This window comes from Sparus aurata, chromosome 3, assembly GCF_900880675.1.
Source record: "Sparus aurata chromosome 3, fSpaAur1.1, whole genome shotgun sequence".
NCBI lineage: Eukaryota > Metazoa > Chordata > Actinopteri > Spariformes > Sparidae > Sparus > Sparus aurata.
The window spans coordinates 843122-864366 of record NC_044189.1 but is presented as its reverse complement, the minus strand read 5'-3'; the positions used below and the strand labels follow the sequence as shown (position 1 = coordinate 864366).

The 21245-nt window shown below is 44.5% G+C and overlaps 1 protein-coding gene across 1 annotated transcript in view; it reads left to right on the top strand.

Annotated features, from left to right (window-relative positions):
- The window catches only part of LOC115577173 (hemicentin-1-like), a 37518-nt gene that overhangs the window by 12598 nt on the left and 3675 nt on the right, over positions 1-21245 (top strand). Inside the window, exons 5-10 of the mRNA XM_030410065.1 lie at positions 12185-12436; positions 12761-13012; positions 16776-16997; positions 19557-19676; positions 19871-19936; positions 20174-20227. Coding sequence (XP_030265925.1) covers positions 12185-12436; positions 12761-13012; positions 16776-16997; positions 19557-19676; positions 19871-19936; positions 20174-20227 — 966 coding nt within the window. The remainder of the gene's footprint in view (positions 1-12184; positions 12437-12760; positions 13013-16775; positions 16998-19556; positions 19677-19870; positions 19937-20173; positions 20228-21245) is intronic.

Below are 21245 nucleotides of genomic sequence, written 5' to 3'. Positions count from 1 at the left end.
AGTCCGAGGAAAGTAAATCACAGAGATTACATAATCACGACGCCTGAACACTGATGGAAGAGTAGGTTGTGTCACATAAATATGTTGAAGCCTTACCTGGACAGAGAATCTGTCCCTGTCAATACAGTGAAGACGGTGGTTGTGTCGCTGTCCAGTGCTGAAGTGATTAATGAGGTGCAGGGGACTGGGGCGCTGTCCGGTGCTGATTCCCCGGAGGCTCTGGTGGCCCCAGCTGTGTCGGACGATGAAGATATCACTGGACCGTCTGCTGTTATGGTCCAGGGACGGTTGAAAAACTTTGAAATGCTGTCTAAACTTGATGTGTGTCTCCCGCATTTAACTCAGCATGAGGATGTGGTCAGTCTGATAAAATCCCACCTCTCTCTGTTTTCAGATGTGCCGACGAGGACGAAAGTGCTGCAGCATGACATTGATGTTGGCGATTCGCCGCCAATTAAGCAGCATCCATACCGGGTTAACCCCAATAAGCGCCTCCGTTTACAACAGCAGGTCACCTATATGCTGGAAAATGGCATTGCAGAGCCCAGCTCCAGTTCATGGAGCTCACCATGTCTATCAGCTGATAAGTCTGATGGCTCAGATCGGTTCTGCACAGACTTCCATAAGGTTAATGGGGTCACTAAGCCAGACTGTTATCCTCTTCCCCGAGTTGAAGACTGTGTTGACCATGTCGGGAACGCCACGTATGTAACAAAGCTTGGCCTGTTAAAAGGGTATTGGCAGGTGCCGCTGACTTCGCGGGCAAGGGAGATTTCTGCATTTGTGACACTGGGGGCATTCCTGCAGTATACAGTGATGCCCTTTGGGGTGCGAAATGCACCTGCTACCTTTCAACGGCTTGTAAACATAGTCTTATCAGGCTTGTCGGGGTGCGGGCATATCTGGACGATATTGTGATTTATTCGAACTCGTGGCATGAACATATTCGACAGCTTAAAGTGGTGTTCACGAGGTTGTGCGAAGCAAATCTCACGCATAATCTGGCTAAGTGTGAGTTTTTGGCGAGCTACTGTTGAGTACTTAGGAAAAGTTGTGGGACAGGGCCCAGTTAAACCAGTGAACTCGAAAATTGAGGCCATACGGTCGTTCCCTGCTCCTGGATCCTGTCGGTAGCTGCGTCGCTTCTTAGGGATGGCGGGGTACTACAGATGTTTCTGTAATAATTTTTCTGCTGTAGCCGCCCCTCTTACCGATCTGTTGAGCCCCAAAACGCGTTTCCACTGGTCTGAAAGTTGTCAGCGAGCATTTGAATGCGTGAAGGCGTTGTTGGCTCATGCGCCGGTCCTGGCGGCGCCTGCGTTTGACCGCCCGTTTAAACTGGCTGTTGATGCCAGCGACGCAGGGGCAGGGGCTGTCCTGCTCCAGGATGGGGATGATGATGTGGAGCATCCTGTCTCATACTTCTCTAAGAAGTTTAATAAGCATCAACGAGTATATTCCACGACTGAGAAGGAGGCTCTCGCACTTGTTTTGGCCCTCAAGCATTTTGAGGTTTACGTCGGCTCTGCTAGCGCGCCCGTTGTCGTTTATACTGATCACAACCCCCTCATGTTTATAAATCAAATGCGGAATACAAATCATAGACTAATGTGCTGGGCATTGTTCCTATAATCCTTTAACATCATGATCCGACAAGTAAAGGGCCGAGAGAACGTCGTGGCCGACGCTTTATCGCACTGTTATGGACTATGAAGCGTGAATGATAGTAGCGGTGCTTCCCCCATTCACTGTTTTAGGGTGGGGGTGTTACGTGGGGCTGGCGTGCGTTTCTCTCTCTGTCTTTCTCTGTGTTTCTTTCTCTTGCAGGTAGCACTCCTCCCCCGTTAGCTGAGCACACCTGAGCGGAATCGGGACTCTGGAGTGGGCGGAGGTGTTATAAGGGCGAGAGTACAGCGACACGGGGGAATGACACACGAGCAGCAGCACACCGGCGGAGGCTCTTCTCCTCCTGTTTCCTCCTGGCCTGATGGTTCGAGCCAGGTTACGAAGTCCTTTCTTCCCCCCCCCCCTGCGCCTTGGGTGCTGAGGGTTGACTGTCTTTGTTATTCTGCTGTCAGGGCTGGAGATCACCGGCAGTTTTGTTGTTCGCCTTTTGTTTTAGGTTTAGCGATCATTTAGGCAGTTCAGGGGTAAGGTGCGGGAGCGACGGCCCATTGTGTGGCTGGTCCCACATCCTCACATATTTGGTTTCTTTTTGCCGGGGTCTCCTGTCCCTCTTTTGTTTGCTCCTGGTTTTTGTTTCCCTCTCTCTGAGAGTAATAATAAATTTGGCACTCTTGCGGACTTTGTGAGTGGCATTTCTTTGTGTGTTGCTTCCTCTTCTGAGCGGTGCTATTTAAGTATCGGAGGAAGCCGAAACAGGCATCATTAGCAGCTAAATAGAGTTTTCCATACAAACGGTCATTTAAATGGTAAATTCAAGAGAATGACCGAGCCGTGACAGTGAACCCATTAACCCTTTAGGCGCCAGAGTCGCAAATTTGCGACACACCGCGGTACTGAACAAAACAGCTGTTTTCTCCCAATAGAGTGTTACATGTTGTTCATACTCCCCACCACTAGTTGGCAGACATCCTATACTTAGACCTTAGCTCATAAAAACGTCTTGCTTCAATGCAAAATGTTCGAGGAAGTCCCATGCAAACTGTGGGGTGAGAGTGCGGAGACAGTGCGCCAGGAAGCCATTTTGCTGAAGGGGTACTGCTGGATTCAGACGTTATTGAGACGAAATAAACGACAATGGCATGCAAAAAGTTGACACTTAGGAAGTGATTGAGCTCCTATTCGGTGATTCTGATTCTGAAGTGGAAAATCTAGCTTCGGGAGATGACGGTCGGATGATTAGTGAGCTTGCTAGTCACGGTGCGTCTTTGCATAGCAATGGCGGTGCCGCGCAGAGCGAGGAAAACGCACAAGCACTAACACGCGATCCTTTGCCCAATAAGTGGGAATGGAAATGATACACGAACTCGTAGTATCAGTAGGGAAGCGAATGGATGTGGTAGAAGTAGCGGTGGTGGTGAGAATAGCGCTGGGTGTCAGCGTTAGTGTTCACTCATTCCACCGCGACGGTCACGTAGCCTCCATCCGCGGCAGCGGTGCAGCTATGCGCCGCAGCAGTGTTCACGAAGCACAAAGCACACACGAGTCCAACTCTTCTCACAACACTAGAGGGGATAGCAGGGGGAGACGTGGGTGAAGTGTTCGTAGAAAGGCTGATGGGTGTCGTAGGGGCAACAGGGGAAGGCAGAACAGGGCTGGAAATGATGATGATGATGATGATGATGGTAATGGTGGCTGGGCTTACTTGAGAGATGAAGTATATGGAGAAAGCCCTTTGATGAGCAAATTGGATATCGTGGTGACAGAAAGCTAAGCAATGATTCAAGGTCTATAGTTTTTTTGTCCCTCTTTCTGACTGATGATTTCTGGTATCTTATAACAATGGAGACAAATGCTCATCAGTATTTAGGCTGACATGAACTAATTCCAAGTTCACGGTTTCATGAATGGTATGATGTAAATGTAAATATATATATATATGTATATATATATATATATATATATATATATCTATATATATATATATATATATATATATATATATATATATAGTTCTTATTGTCTCTATGCCTTGCAATGAGAGGCTCCACACTCTACAAATATTACAAACTTTTATCTGGATAGATGGGCACAGATAAGGCCTCTACAGCTAAAAGACGCCTACTGTTATTATTATCATATAATAATAATAATAATAATAATAATAATAATAATAATAATAATAATAATAAATAATAATAAAGAAGAAGAGAAGAGAAAACAAGAAAAAGGGAAGAAAAAAAAGTGTTCTCCAATGGGGGGGATGGTGGGTAAAAAAAACGCATAATTTTTACATGAGTTTTGTGGTGTACTAATAGTTCTAGTTTACGACTGTTGGCTTACAATTTACTTTTTCCCTGTTCATTTGATGTGTGGACAACATAACAAATGGATGGAGGGGATGAATCTGATGAAATGAGTTCAACTCTCTTTCAAAATACCAGGTATTTCATGGAAATTACATAATCCAATATGGCCGCTACCATATGACGTCATAATATGCAAATTAGATGGGAAAAATTACTCCCTTCATAAACTTTAGGTCATTCTCAATATTTGTCTCATTTACACTTTGTCTCTATCTCAAACTACATTCAAGCCAGAGCCTTCTGAAATTTAGATGTCAAAATCTAGTATTTTTTAAAATAAAACCCGGCGCCTAAAGGGTTAATTATATATATGATTTGGTGGAAATAGCTTTGTTGGATGGACACTATGAGTGTCAGTGTCACACACGTCCACACACAGTCAACACACTGTTGACTTTCTCTGTGCTCTGACAGCTTCATCTTCTTTTTTTGGTCTCACATGGATCATGAACTCAGTGGCTGTGTCTCAGTTCAGGTCTGCATCCTTCAGAGGAGCATTTGAAGGCTGTCCTAGTCTGAAGGCTCCTCCAGATGTTCCTTCTTCTCCCTGTTTTTGAAGGATGCACCACTACGATCCTTCGTGGCCTCACATATCCCAAGATTCTTTGGGCGCCCGAAAAAGAAGAAATAAAGAGAGAAAATGGCGACATCATGTGGCGTAGATCGTCACTTTCGTGGGCCTGGGTGTGAACACCCAGACAGCTGAGTTTCTGTTCTCAGCACAGATGGAAACTGTGGTCAGTTCAGTCGCTTCAGTCTGAGAGAAGATGAGGTTGAATATCTGCAGCTGCCTGCTGGTCTTTGTTCTGGGATGTAAAGTCACTGCAGGTAAGAACTTTGCTGTTAGATTCTGTTTGGTGCCGTCTGTTGTCAGCATCATTCAGAGTCGTAGTTTCATCAAGTGTTTTAAGTTTGTGGTTCAACATCGAAGTTAAGTTCACAAGAAGTTTGACAGCTCGTAGTCAAAGTGTCATAAAGTGGTTAACAATCAGTTCAGGTAGTGCGTTGGAAGCTACTTGCGAGATATTTGCATTAATAAAGAGCAGAACTAAAGCTTTAACTGTTGTTCTCTAAATGTCTGACCTTCATCTGATCAGATATTTGATTGTTGCTTTTGTGCGGATAAAGAACCGAATCAGTCAATCGCTCTTTATTTGTACAACAGCACCAACTCACAACAGAAGTCATGACACGTTACAAACTGAGCAGGTTCAGAACAAACTCCTGGATTCATTTATTCACAGAGATCCAACATTTCCCTCATGAGCAACGTAGCAAAGTAGCAACCAAGAACAACAAGACAAAGTACAAACAAAAGGACAAAGTACAAATCAAAGGCAAAGTTCAAATAAAAAAACTGCAAAATGCAAAACTCAAGTCCAAGGAAAATCAAAACATAAGACACAAGACATGATACAAAGACATGGAAATCAAATACAAGTACCCACATTAATAATACCTTTTATTTTATACAGCACTTTTACAGCTCTCAAAGATGCTTAACATAAAACCAAATACAGAGGAAAAATACAGAGAAATAAATTAAAAGTACATAGAAGGACCAATAACTATGTGTGTTTGTGATTACGAAAACTGATATGGGGAACAGAGAAAGACAGCTATTGTTGCAGGTTAAAAGCAGATTTAAAAAGGTGGGTCTTAAGTAATGATTTGAAGGTGGATGGGTTAGAACAGTCACAGATGTGTTTGGGGAGGGCGTTCCAGAGGGAGGGGGCAGCTATGGAGAAGGCTCTGTCGCCCCAGGTGCGGTGCTTGGTCCTGAGCAGGTGTGAGAGGAGGTTTGCGTCGGATGATCGGAGGTTGCGGGAGGGAGTGTGGTGGTGGAGCAAGTGTGTGAGGTAGGCAGGGGCCTGGTTATGTAGGGCTTTGTGGGTGAGGAGGAGGAGCTTGAAGTTGATTCGATGTGAGACAGGGAGCCAGTGTAAGTTTTGCAGAACAGGGGTGATGTGTTCGTGGGAGCGGGTGTGGGTAAGGAGGCGGGCAGCCGAGTTTTCTCCCCCCCCCACCAAGGGACAGCTCCCAGATGTCCCTCAAAACATAAGTCCAAGTGAAGCCGGGAGGGTGGAGGTGGGTCAGGGGAAGGATCAAAGTCCAAACAAACAGGAGGGTGGAGGCGAGGACTGGGATCCACTTGAGGCCAGGGATGTGGGCTGGGACCGACAAGAGGTCGGGGACGAAGACGAAGGCGTTCTGGAGGCCGGCGACGAAGACGAAGACGTAGGCTGGCAGTCCCTGGAGGCCGGCGGCGAAGACAAAGCTGAAGGCCCACTGCAGGCCGGCGGCGAAGGCGTGGACTGGGATCCACTACAGGCCGGCGGCGAAGGCGTGGACTGGGATCCACTGGAGGCCGGTGGCGAAGGCGTGGGCCAGACCCCCCTGGAGGCCAGCGGCGAAGATGAAGGCTGAAACTCTCTTGAGGCCGGACTGCTGGCTGGGAAACCCTGCACCACTGACTCTCTGTTACATAAGAATCTGTCTGGGTCTGCAAGAATTTGTTCAATGTTTTGTTTGTCTGCAAGTCGAGGACGATGGAACACTGGAGGGCGAGGAGTGGACGCTGGAGGGTTAGGGTTGGATGTTGTGGGGTTAGGGTTGGGTGCTGGAGGGTAAGGGTTGGACGCTGGAGGGTTAGGGTTGGATGCTGGAGGGTTAGGGTCGGGCCCTGGAAGGCCAAAGATAAGCTCTAGAAATTCAGGGTCGATTTCTGGATGGCGACTTTTGGATGCTGGAAGACGAGGGTTGGAAACTGGAGGGCGAGGTTTGATTTCTGGAATGCAAGGGTTGAAATCTGGAAGCCGAGATTCGGACACTTGAGGGCGAGGTTTGATTTCTAGAAGCTGAGAGTTGGACACTGGAGGGGGAGGTTTGAATTCTGGATGGGCGAGGGATGGACATTGGAGGGTTTCTCAATAAAATACATTTACGAGATTAGGTTGTCATTTGATGAAAGCTTGTTTATTCAGTTCGTTCAAAATCTATAAATTTCCTCTCAAAAACTAGAGTGCACCTTTTATGTGATGGGAAGTTCTGGAAATACTAAAATGAGGAACTGGATTTGATGAATTTGGCCAAACTTTTATGCACAATCAGTATATTCGATTATTAAAATAACAAATTAGGAAGAATTGGACAAGTCTGTTCATGAGAAGTTCACACTTTTCTTTTGCATGATGTCACACTTCACACCTTCCGTCTCCACCACAGCTCTCAGTGTGAAGCTTAGTATGGTCTGTTAGTGATGACAGCGAGTACAAAACACAGAAACAGAGAAAGACTGATCTTGTTTTGAATATTTTGACGTGTATACAAGACGAACATCCCAACGAGAAGCAAGTAAAAGATCTGAGAGCTGTGAGAATGTCAACATGTAGAACGCAGAACTGTTGAACTTCTGAAGACAATAGATTAAAGCTGTAGTTTTGTTTACTCCCAGTGGCAGAAAGGGTTCTCTACAATAAACTCCACAAAGGTCCTGCAGAAGCTCCTGTCTTCGACCATCGATGTAGGCGATCACAGAAAGTCGCGTGAATTTGATCTTAACTTCTTCTGAGTGATTGTGATTGAGACCAGCTGGTGACTTTTCCTGGCCACAAACACTACAATGGGAGAGTCTAAGTGGCTCAGCATTGATCTGTAATTGATTTGAAAAAGTCGGGAGAGACATCTGGACCCATTTTGAAGCAGTTGCAGGTCCAAAGATCAAGTATGAAGGTCGTGGTGTTACGACCCTAGAGGCCATAAATGTTTCTATAATCCTCTGTTACCTGTGTGTGTGAATGATTGCAAGTTGCCCCGGGGAGCTGATTGGCTGATGCCTTGGAGCCATACTTTGCGGAAGGTCAACATCTTTATATCAAAAATCCTTTTTCTTAACCGTCTCATGTAATAATCGTATATTTTGAGACACTGGATTTTTGATTCTTGTCCTTATCATCAAAACTAAAACAAATGATGGTGAAATATTTCACATTATGAGAAATGAATCTGGAATATATGAAGGCTGACTCGTTGTTGTTTGGTATCAGTCCTACGATGGCCGTGTCATCATGGTGTTGGTGGGGTGGATGGGGGAGCAGTCCTGGGTGAAGAGCGAGTAGAGGAGTGGGCTGAGGACACACTCCTGTGGTGTGCCAGTGTTAAGGATGAGGGTGGATGATGTGCGGCCTCCCATCCTGACGTTTTGTGGTTTGTTGCTGAGGAAGTCCAGTATCCCGGTGCACAGTGAACTGTCTAAACACAGGCAGTGAAGTGAGTCTGATTAAAGTTCAGTATCTGACTTCTCTGATTCAAGATGTCGTCTGTGGAGGTCGAGCTAATACTACCAGTACAGCTCAGTGTTCAATGATGGCACGAACATGTTTGACACACAGAGGTCACACCACAACACTGTGGGGGCGATAGCTTCTATCATATACAGAATATTTCTGTTGTACATGGTGTGCTGCAGCTCTTTCCCACACAACTGAGAGGTTCACTTCCTCTTTTCTGTGTTACCAGCTGAGTGTCTGGCAGCAGAATGACTCCGGACTCCCACCGCCGCTCGAGACGACAGCGTCATCTCTTCGAAACGTCTACTCGCTCACATGTTGGGAACTTGGCCACACACAGAGTTTCTTTCTTCAAAATCAATTCAACTTCTTCCCCAAAAACTACAGAATGCACCGTTAATGTGTAGTTTGTAAAGATAGTAAAATGAGGAACTGAGTTTGATGACTTTGAACAAACAGTTGAACCACAAATGACACGAGAGTTAGCTGGTATCAGTTCCAGCAGCTCTATCTTTTTTATCATCACTGGTGAGAACATGATGTCACCCTTCAAACCTACATTCTCCACCGACCCAGTGCCCACGCCCACATCCTCTGCATCATTTATAAAAAAAGTCACTTCACTTCTCGGTGTGTCTCTTCTTGTTTTCGTGACCTTTGACAGTCGATGGTACCACTTTACTTTCCTTCATGAACAGTGTGAAGATGTGTTTGGTCACACTGGTGGGCAGATGGGTTTGTGGGATAACGTGATCTCTTGCCAGGCTTCAGGCTGTTGTCATTCAGCCAATCAGGTTCCGATGAAAAGGTTAGCGTAGCTTCTTTAGCATCAGTTCTATCAAAACTGGAGGGTTTATTTCACTGAAAGAAGAGCAGCGAGCGACACTGATGGAAACATGTCTTTACTCTTCTCTCAACTGACTCCAGGAAGGATTGGATTCACCAGCTGACTCCACTGGTGGTGACGCTCTCCTGCTGTTGATCTGATTGGTTGAAGTGTGATAGACATGATGGTTCGTTCGTTCATATTTTTTGAAAATGGCTGCCCTTTTCCAACAGCCCAGTCTCCAGGAGTTAATGTTGGCAGTTAACGTTTCTGCAAACCACAGATACGTCCAGTATTGACATTCATACCAAACGTGTCGTATCAGGTTCATATTATATGTTTGTTAGACTTTTGCATCAGGAGGTGGAGGTGTGGGTGGTGTTGTTACAGTCAACAAGGCTGCACGTGGGCGAGATTTCCAGCTGACCAAAGAGGACTGATTTTCACAGGATGGCGGACGATCTCCAGTCATTTCTGTGGCGACAAGAACTGCTGGAAATCTCCCCACAGAGTGGAACGACAGTCTTATTGGCCTTTACTAACGACACCACCGTCTTCTCCACCTCCTGATGTGACAGACAGCTGAATGTGAAATGACATGTTTGGTACAGATGTCAACCTCGAGTCTCACCACTGGAGACAATCCAACTGTTTTTGTTGTGACCGAAACCGACTATTCTTCCATGAAGTTGAACCGTCTCCATTAGGGATTTCTGCGACCAAATCAGTGTTGATGTTTTACCAACCCTAACCAGAGCATGAACCCAGCTTTCAACCTAAACAACGGTAAAGTTGAAATGTTTAGTTTGAATTTTTGGTGATTGGTCAGGTTTCTTTGTCCAATTATCTATTAGCAGCTTCTGTTTGGTGTGTACCTGATGATGAACAGACAGCCATCACTGGATTACCTTTAAACTGAAGAAATATATATGGTGGCCACTTTATTCGGTACACCTGTGACCTATAAAGGCTCTCAACCCAATCACCAGAACCCACAGACATGTTAAACATTTAAGTTTCTTCATGTTTCTTTGCTGTGGCGTCACTTTGCTCGTGTTCTGGTGCCGATCGGACACAATAAGCGTCAACTTTCTCTCCGACTCTGCAGCCCTCACCCAGCTCGTACACCACCACCGTCCTTACGTCCACTTCCTGACATGAAAGTCAGCTCATGTCCAAGCGTGTGAAAGTGACATGACACGTATCATACGACCGTCAGTTCAGTATAGATGAGACAAACAAATCTGAACACGTGTAGTTTGCAGGAACACACATTTCCAGCTGTTTTTCCTCCGTCACTGTATTTATCGTTAAAAACACAGCAGGCATCATAAAGTTCAACGGGCACGTGACTCCAAACAAGCCTCAGTTGTTCCTCCATGAGGCCTGAGTGCACATATATTTGCAGAATACACAAATCAGTTATCTCTTGAATGTTTTCCTGACTGTGATGCATTAAAAACACATATTTCAATCACTCTCCGGCTCTCGAGACAGTTCCTTGAGCGGCTTCAGTATCAGATGTCGCAATCATTTACTTATATAACACATACAAGTCGATAAAAACTTTATCTTTCTCTGGAATCTGTAATAAATGTCTGACATCTGATGTAACTGTGTTACTGACGAATAGGAAGCATTGGTGTTCATTAGTCAAACAAAGACAGACACAGATAAAGGCTGTGGCTATGTGCTGTTATTGGAACATGTGTGAACACCCAGACAGCTGAGTTCCTGTTCTTAGCACAGATGGAAACTGTGATCAGTTCAGTCGCTTCAGTCTGAAAGAAGATGAGGTTGAATATCTGCAGCTTCCTGCTGGTCTTTGTTCTGGGATGTAAAGTCACTGCACGTAAGAACATTGCTGTTAGATTCTGTTCGGTGCTGTCTGTCATCAGTGTCGTTCAGAATTGTAGTTTCAGAGAGTTTGTGGTTCAACATCGACATGAAGTTCACAAGAAGTCTGACAGCTCATAGTCAAAGTGTCATAAAGTGGTTAACGTTACTTCAGGAAGTGCGTTAGAAGCTAGTCGCGATATATTTACATGAATAAAGAGCAGAACTAAAGCTTTAACTGTTGTTCTCCAAACGTCTAACCTTTATCCGCAAAAAAGCAACAATCAGATAAAGAACCAAATCAGTCAATTGATCTTTATTTGTACACCAGCACCAACTCACAACAGAAGTCATGACACGTTACAAACTCAGCAGGTTCAGAACAAACTCCTGGATTCATTTATTCACAGAGAGCCAACATTTCCCTCATGAGCACGAGGATCCAACAGCAGCGTGAATAAAACTGACTCGTAACAGGAAGAAAACCTCGAGCACAACCGGACTCAATGCTGGGTGGTCCGTCTATGTGTCTCGATCAAATCTGGTCCAGTTTCTGTCAGAATGCCACCAGACACACAACATAACAAGAACTCATTTAGCCACCAAACTCATTTTACTCATGATGATGTTTTAGATGATTGTGGCTGAAACCTCGTCTGCTTCTTTAGTCTGAAGGTGGTTTAACTTAAGGTCGTGTTCAATAAGTACTCTGACATTAAATCACTTTTGAGTTTCTTGCAGTATTTAGATGCAGACAGATGTGTATGTTATTGTAAAAGTGTAAATTGTTTCTTTTGCAGCAATAAAACATGAAGTAGTCGAGGAGAAGCAATCAGTCTCTCTGCCTTGTCCTCACTCTGTGGAGGGTGAAGTGACGTGGAGCAGAGAGACGAACGGACACAGAGTTGACATTCTTACAGCTGGTGATGACGGGGATAAGAAACACATTTCTGATCCAGACAGACGATACAGTTCACTGGCAGATAAATCACTTTACATTCGCAGTGTTACTGTCTCAGACTCTGGAACATACTTGTGTAATAATGCAGCAGCTGTGGAGCTGACGGTGATCCCATCAGGTAACATCACACTTTGTTTCTCTTCTTGTTTCAACATCTAGTTTCTTAGCTAAATGTTTAACAACTATATATATCACAATATTTAATGAAACAGTTGATAATTATGTGTGATCATTTTATGACAGTACGTTAAATGAATCTTGTTTTGTTTGTTGTGTACAGGAACAACCAGACTTGTTGCTCCAAAGTCGACCACTGTCACTCTGAACTGTCCTCTTGATGTTGGAGGATCACATGTTCCAACATGGAGACAAGACAGGCGTGAAGTACAACAAGATGAATGGGTTCATGTTTCACCTGTGAGCAAGACGTTGACTATAAGACAGCTCATGACTCATGACTCTGGACTTTACTACTGTGATGGAAAACTTGCTGTGTACCTGACTGTGATGGAAGCTGAGACATCTGACAGAGGTGAGAAACTGCAGATATTTAACTGGTAAAATACGAGGAAATTATCTTATCAAACAAGAAGATGCAGATATAACTGTGGACACATGCACAATACTGTAAATGTCTATAACGTACAGTACAGTCTGGAGAGCAGGATTACTGCTGACTGTGAATAAAGGTTAACAGACTATATCTACAAAATAAGAAGTAACTCACACATCCTGACACGGCAGTAATTCTTATTCTGAGCAAATCTTTTCACACAGCCACTGACTTTCTCCTGAATATGAGTGATAATTTTATGACGGTACGTTAAATGAATCTTGTTTTGTTTGTTGTGTACAGGAACAACCAGACTTGTTGCTCCAGTGTTGACCACTGTCACTCTGAACTGTCCTCTTGATGTTGGAGGATCAGATGTTCCAACATGGAGCAAAGATGGGCGTGAAATACAACAAAATGAATGGGTTCATGTTTCACCTGTGAACAAGACGTTGACTATAGGATACGTGCAGCCTGGTGAGTCTGGACTTTACTACTGTGATGGAAAACCTGCTGTGTACCTGACTGTGATGGAAGCTGACACATCTGACAGAGGTGAGAGACAAGGAGTCAGACAGCAACAAAATAATATGGGTCAGATAGAAATAATTCTTGATTTTCAGGAAATGAGCTTTTCAATGTTCTTACTGAGAGTTAGATAAGAGGATTGACTCCACCTTCATACCTGTCTGTTAAATATGAAGCTCAGCTAGGCGGCTGGTTAGCTGAGCAGAACCAACATTGTTTTCCTGTAGAACAACGTGCCTGGTGTGAGTTCCTCTCTGCTCTATGTAGCTGTTTCTAGACGGTAAAATATTCTGAACTTAGCTCAGAGCAGCACGGCTTCTTCCAATAATTACATCGATCTTACAGTTGATCTTTCAGCAGCTAGTCTCTGTGGGATCGGGTGATTACAGGTGCTGGTCAACTGTTTCCAGTCTCTGTACTAAGCTAAGCTAAGCTAACAGGCCTCTGGGTGTAGCTTATTGATTGTAAACACATGTGAGTGGTCAGTCTGCTCAGCTCAGTGTCATATTCCTTTAGAGAGATCCTGCAGACAAGTGAGGGTCAATAAACATCATCTTCTGCATTCAGCTGCTTTATGTCGTGAAAGCATCCATCCATCCATTCATCCATTTTCGTCCACTTATCCGGGGCCGGGTCGCGGGGGCAGCTGCCTGAGCAGGGACACCCAGACTTCCCTCTCCCTGGACACTTCCTCCAGCTCTTCCGGGAGGATCCCAAGGCGTTCCCAGGCCAGCTGAGTGACATAGTCACACCAGCATGTCCTGGGTCTTCCTCGGGGTCTCCTCCCGGCTGTACATGCCAGGAACACCTCCCGAGGGAGGCGTCCCGGATGCATATGAAACAGATGCCCGAGCCACCTCAGCTGGCTCCTCTCGATGTGGAGGAGCAGCGGCTCTACTCCGAGCTCCTCCTGGGTGACAGAGGTCTTCACCCTATCTCTAAGGGAGCGCCCTGCAACCCTGCGGAGGAAACTAATTTCAGCCGCTTGTATCCGGGATCTTATTCTTTTGGTCATGACCCAAAGTTCATGGCCATAGGTGAGGATAGGAACGTAGATTGACTGGTAAATCGAGAGCTTCGCCTTTCGACTCAGCTCTCTCTTCACCACGACAGACCGATACAACGACCATCCTTCCCTCATTCGTGAGCAAGACCCCAAGATACTTAAACTCCTCCACTTGAGGCAGGAACTCTCCCCCAACCCGGAGGGAGCAAGCCACCTTTTTCCGGTCGAGAACCATGGCCTCGGATTTGGAGGTGCTGATTCTCATTCCAGACAAAGGGCAGCCCTGCTGGAGTCCAACAAGCACTGGGAACAGGTCTGACTTACTGCCGGCAATGCGAACCAAGCTCCTGCTCCGGTCGTACAAGGACCGTACAGCCCTTAACAGAGGGCCTTCGACCCCGTACTCCCGGAGCACCTCCCACAGAATGCCACGAGGGACACGGTCGAATGCTTTCTCCAAGTCCACAAAACACATGTGGACTGGTTGGGCAAACTCCCATGAACCCTCGAGCACCCTGCGGAGGGTATAGAGCTGGTCCAGTGTTCCGCGGCCAGGACGAAAACCGCATTGTTCCTCCTGGATCCGAGGTTCGACTATCGGCCGAATTCTCCTCTCCAGTACCCTGGAATAGACTTTCCCAGGGAGGCTGAGGAGTGTGATCCCCGATAGTTGGAACACACCCTCCGGTCCTCCTTTTTGAATAGGGGGACCACCACCCCGGTCTGCCAGTCCAGAGGCACTGTCCCCGACTGCCACGCGATGCTGCAGAGACGTGTCAACCAAGACAGCCCCACAACATCCAGAGACTTGAGGTACTCAGGGCAGATCTCATCCACCCCCGGTGCTTTGCCACTGAGGAGCTTCCGGACTACCTCAGTGACTTCGGCTTGGGTGATGAATGGGTCAACCTCTGAGTCCACAGCCTCTGCTTCCTCTATGGAAGGCGTGTCAGTGGGATTGAGGAGATCCTCGAAGTATTCCTTCCACCGCCCGACAATGTCCCCAGTCGAGGTCAACAGCTCCCCACCTCCACTGTAAACAGTGTTGGTGGAGGACTGTTTCCCCCTCCTGAGGCGCCGGATGGTTTGCCAGAATTTCTTCGAAGTGAAAGCACTTCTGCTGAAACTCACACCACAGAGAGGATGAAGACTTTTTATACCTCTTATGGCGTTACGTAACGCGGCCATGATTTGCATAAAACCGGCCCTGCTGCGGAAGCGGTATAAATACATTCAGCGCATTAGCTTCGGTGATTTTTCTGCCCACTTTCGAGTCTTGGATAGCCGGGTCGTGCCGGCCCTTTATCAAGCATTTGTGTGTGTGTGTGGTTTTTTTAAATAACTCAAAATAATGACTATTTCCAGCTATAAAAGGCGCATCTCTCTCCTCCCTCCATGTTGTTTGTGCTGCTGCCTGGTTTTACACGTGAGTAAGTGTCCTCTTGCTAAAAACGTGACTTCTCGTGCACGTGATGTCACTCCCTGAGATGCAAGAAGAAAGCAAAAATATATATTTTTACTAAGGAAAATGACAAAAATAATAGTAACGCACAGTGATTTGAATAAGTAACTTTAATCTGATTAGTGGTTTGGAAATATTACCGCGTTAGATTACTCCTCACTGAAAAAAGTGGTCAGATTAGAGTAACGTGTTACTGGCATCACAGCACGGGCTTGGCTCGGTTCGGCTCGGCTCGGGTCGGGCTTGATTATTAGGCCAGATCTAAGCCCCAAGTGTAAGTGTGTGCTTATGTATGTTATAAATAATGTACATTTGGGTAATTAAATGCATTTTGCTGAAGGTGCAAATACTGAAAGTGATTTTACATTGTGCATCCTGTCATGCCCATGTAATGTTAGCAAATGTTATTGCATTTAATCTTAATCAGCACCTCTAACTGACACGCCCCCAGTGTTTCACAGCAGAGAGAAGTGCTTGTTTTTCCATGATTTTGAGACTTAATTTTATATACTTGGCAATTTTTTTAATCTTTCAAATTTGGCTCAGTGGTCAATGACACATGTTTCTGTGGTGTGACAAACTCATAACAAAAATGTATTTCTACTTTACACAGAATTTAAAGTTAAAGTTTGTTGTCTAATGAAGAAAGTCGAGCGCGCGACGTGCTCTGAGTGCTAGTTCAACTCACAAGAACAAATGACCACAATAATGAAAGAAGTGTGTCTCAGACTAGAAAACGTCTTCATCAAGTCACTTAGAAACTATTTAATTACATTCATAACAACAATTTTAAACAGAACCATCTGTGTGATGTTCAACCACCAGCTGTTTTCATGAAAGACTGTTTGAATTTGAAAGGTGAAGACTCGATATCTCCATTTAGATTTATACAAATTAAATATATGATCACTGGCATCGTGACAATAGTCTTAATTCAGTTTGATTTAGAGGATTTAAACACATCTTTTTCTCTCACTGAGATATCAAAAGTCAAGATTCAATTATAGATCTAAAGTTTGAGTTAGAACATCATTTTAAGATATTTACTACAGCGTCATGGATAATCTCTTAGTGTCAGGTCGTTTTAACACAAGAACTTTATGATCGACTGTTGACACGTTTAATTGCTGTTATATCTAAACTCAATACAACTCAATGGTCCATAGGTACACATCAAAACAACATTAAAGGGTAATAGGAGATATTCTGAATTAAGATTTTAAGTGGTCATTAATGTATTGTGGATTTGTTTAATGTACATTTTCATAAGTTTGATGGGATTAACGCACTAAACAAAATCCTGTTTCTGCCCCACTCGCCAGGAAAACAGACAATGACACGACCACCAACAACAACTACGAAGCCGACCACGACTATGAAGCCGACTATCACTAAGAAGCCGCCTACGACTACGAATCCGATAAGGACTACGACTACGGAGCCACCTAAGAAGAGAACTAAGAAGCCGACTAAGAACAGAACTACAACTTCGAAGCCAACTACGACGAAACTTACTAATACAACATCACCATCGTCAAGCACAGGTACGTCTACAATGATGATCTGGGCCCGTATTCACAAAGACTTTTATCTTAACGTTATCTCGGACTCAAAGTTTTTATGTAGGAGTCGTTTCTTAAGAGTAATTCACAAAGCCGCTGAGACCTACTTTTAGTTATGAAAACAGTGAACTCCTAAACTGGAAGTAACTCTCTGTTGCTATGGATGATGTCATTTTATAAGGACGCACTTAGAAGCGGTGACATCGGTGATTGGTTGTTGAGTGACAGGGCAGCCCATTGAAAAGTGGTGAAAATAAGGAAGTTGCCTACAAGCCCATCACCAAGCTAGAAGATATTGGATAAAGAAATTTATTTATGAGGAGAATTAAGTGCCCCCCCCCCCCAAAAAAAAAAACAAAAATGATTCTGACAAAAATGACAAATTAGAAGATTGCGATGAAAAACATGAATTGTCAAAAAAAGTCTTACCTGGAGACCTCCAGTAATTTGTAATAATTGCGGAGGTCGTCTGTGATGAATCTGCCATGTCCATAATTTGTAAAGTAAAAATTCCGCTGCAAATTACCTACCATATTTCACCAAACACAGAGGTCATGTGATAATGTTAGTCCGGTGCCAATCGGCATCTCTGTGATTTGGGGTCGTTTTTTGTTTTTCTTAAGGTTTTTTGTGTTTTCCACCTTTTTCTGCCTTTTTCCCAGTTGATAATTATGGAGGCTGCGTTGGGAATTATAAATGAAAGTTTTGACAGCATTTTAGGTGCAAATTCAGGAGGCTCATCAGAAGAGTGAAATCTGGAAAGATGATTAGATGGATTACATGCATGGCAGCATGCGGTAAGGAACATTCTTCCATCTTTCAACAGGCTCACCAGTTATTATATTAAAAATATCCATATCTAACAGTTGTGCTGCTCCAGTAAGGGCTCAGGTGCGATCGACCCAGGGGATAATGTCATTAAATTAGAGTTAAAACACAGACTTTGCTTATTCTGTGCAAATGCGCCGCACAAAACACAGACGTGGTGGGATAATTTCTAAATCACTTGAGGTCCCCAGGTAATACTAGTCCCGGGTGAAGAGCTGCATTTTCCCCGTAGCCAAACACCGGAGTGTTGCCAAACATTTTAACTCTGGTGTTATTGGATTGTTTCGGTTGGTTGGGAACGTTATTGCGTCCCTCACCAACTCAACCACAACTTCAACCCTTTCGCAGTCCAGCCTACATCGTTTTAATAATTCCCTGTCATTTAGCGTCTCCAAAACATTTGACTGTGACCAGGGGCCTCATTTATAAAACTGTGCGTAGGATTGACGTCAAAAGGTTGCATACGCACGAAACACAGAAAGTGCGTAAGCACAAAAGCACAGAGCGTCTGTGTGACGGGCGGGGGAACGGGCCAACCGGAGCTCACCCCGCTGGATGAACAACTGGCGGGGATCATCGGGGAATCCCTCCTGAGTGACGTGGTGATGGAGGTGGAGGGGGACACCGGTGCTGGCCCAATTCATTCTCACTCGGTGCTCTTATAGCAACATGAGTGCAGTTAGTGGCACCGATTAAATCTGGGAAACCGGACATTGCTGCAAATTGCGCATTTTTATTTACCTGTTCACTGTATAAGGAAACTTTATGTACTGCTGCGAAAAACCAATTATACCTCCTAACACGTCTGGCATGACACGGCTAAAGGTTGGCTGGGATATCCCTGACCTGTCAGCCAATTCCCTCTGGAATGTGCCGGTTGTAACCCGAGTGTTGTGAGCACTTGAAGTGGGACTGGCACGGTGTGGTTTCTGCAGGTGCTCCTCTCTAACGCTGGGCCCATCAGCCACTCATCACTGTTGGCCAGTGGATCTTGCTGGTCTCTGAAGTTCCGCTCCCTCCGTATCCTTCCGTTTGGATACTTTTAGGTAATATCTGCTATACATGTGAGAATAATCTAATTGATTAACATTACAAGATAATTATAGTCTTTATTTGTATGGCAACAAAACACAGTTACAAAGTGTTTTATGCGTTATGCATTGACAACGGCGATGAAATGAAATGGTCCATATGATATAGGATATTAATATATTCAACTGCATTCATATCAGTGTAAACATAATTTGCTCTACTGTTGTCTTACTATTGTTCTAAATCATATGTTTCCTGTGTGCACTCCAGGGAGTATGTTTGTTTATTCATTGTAGAAATATTTTTTTTTAATACATTTTCACACAGTTTCTCCCGTTTCTTTCTTCTGCCATCAGTGGCGCAGTTTCTCCTTTCCACAGTTATGTGCGTACGCATGGGTCAGAGTTTGCGTGGAGGACCGCACATTTTCCCGTCAAGTTCTCTTTTTATAAATCCCACAGTGTGCGTAGAGAGTGGCGTACACCTTCTTTAGGCCTAAAATATTGTGTAAATAACTCTTATTTTTAAAAATTAGGAGTCCTAAAGTGACGACTGACACGGCCATTATTTTTAGGAGTTGCTCCTAAATTTGTCTGTTTTAGCCTTAAGATTCTTTGTGAATGTGGGCCGTGAAGTCTTACCAAGTCTTACTGAGTTATTAATTCTTACTTTGTCTTCCAGTTGCTCCTACAGACCATCAATTGACTCTTACTTTGGTGATTGGTATCGTTGTCCCCTTGCTCCTCATCATCCTCCTCCTCATCTTCTACCTGATTCATAGATGCAGGTTAAAAATGCGAGGTAAATAAAACCTGACACAGTATGAGTGTAACATATTCTGCACACTTTAATATGTTAATGTATATTATAATAATTAATTTGTAAAAACGACATCAGAAAGTCAGATACAGGTTATAACTCAGATATGTTTTTGTGTCAGTTGATTATTACTCAACAGATTATCAGTTCTGTGTCCTTCACACTCTTTTTCACAGGAACTGAGGAAAGATGCCACGTCTATGATGAGATACAGGGTGGAGCAGAGTTTCAGGTTACAAACGGTGAGAAATAAGAAGTGTTTCATTCTATAAAAAACTTCCTCCTTCCTCTTTCTGTCAGGATCCAGACTGATGTGAAATGAAATCCCACACTGATGGATTTGTGCTGAGTTTCCTAAAGTACACAGACGGTGGCCAGCCTGATTTATATGACTTGAACCAAATAAGATGTATTAATGTATATAAGTACCACTTCATATATGCAAATTAGTACTTTTCTATTTTTGATTCTTCCTGCAGGTGTAGAACGAGTCCCTGTATCAGCAGTTGCATACTGCATGGTAGAATATCCAGGTAATTCAACATTTTCCCACTACCTTTACGAAACGCCAACAAAAGTTGCTTGTTTACTGCAGATGACTTCACGATTCCACCAGATACGTGTCCGCTGCGTAGCAGAGCTGATAAGTTTTACTGTAGTTAACCTTCACCAGGTCCGCTGCGCTGCGTATCTGCTCCGTCCAGCTCCGGCAGTCCGAAGCCCTCCGGAACAGACTTTTATTTCTGGCGGATGCCGGAGCACGATGCAGCAATTCAGCTGACTTTAGCACCGAGCAGACAGGAAGTCACGTACAGAAACAACACCTGCTGTGTCTCAGTTCAGGTCTGCATCCTTCAGAGGAGCATTTGAAGGCCAATTATGTCACAATGCCGCCTGAATTCTGTCCCAGTCTGAAGGCTCCTCCAGATGCTCCTTCTTTACCCTTTTTTTTGGAGGATGCATTGCTACCATCCTTCGTAGCCTCACATATCCCAAAATTCTTTGCATGCCCAAAAGAAGAAGAAAGAAAGAAGGAGAGAAAATGGGGACATCACGTGGCGTAGATCGTCACTTGTGCGGGCCTGGGCTGCAGAAATGGTGACGTAAGGGTAAAACATCTGGTGACACAACCAGGAAATGCTCCAAAGGCTAGACCGTCACATTTAACAACGGCTGACGAGGTTAACAAGGTCTCTCTGAAGGACTCGCCTTCAAAGACCACAAAGGCCGTCAGTTAAAAAACCCCTCGTGGGGAGGCACTCATGTGATTGGCTGTAAAGGAGTGAGACATCTGATTGGCTGCAGACGACCCCCTTGTAGAAAAAACACATTTGTGAATCGGAGTCGCGCTAGATGAGTCTCAAAAATTTGCACACAAATGCAGGGAGGTTTACAAATTAAAAGCACTGAGACAAATGTGCGTTTGACAGTTCATATATCAATGTAACATCTTCCAAATATGTTTTTCGTGAAAATTGCAAATAACTGACGATTTGTACATTTCTGAATTTTTTTTTGCACATATTTAAAACAAGAAATATTTGTGTGCGC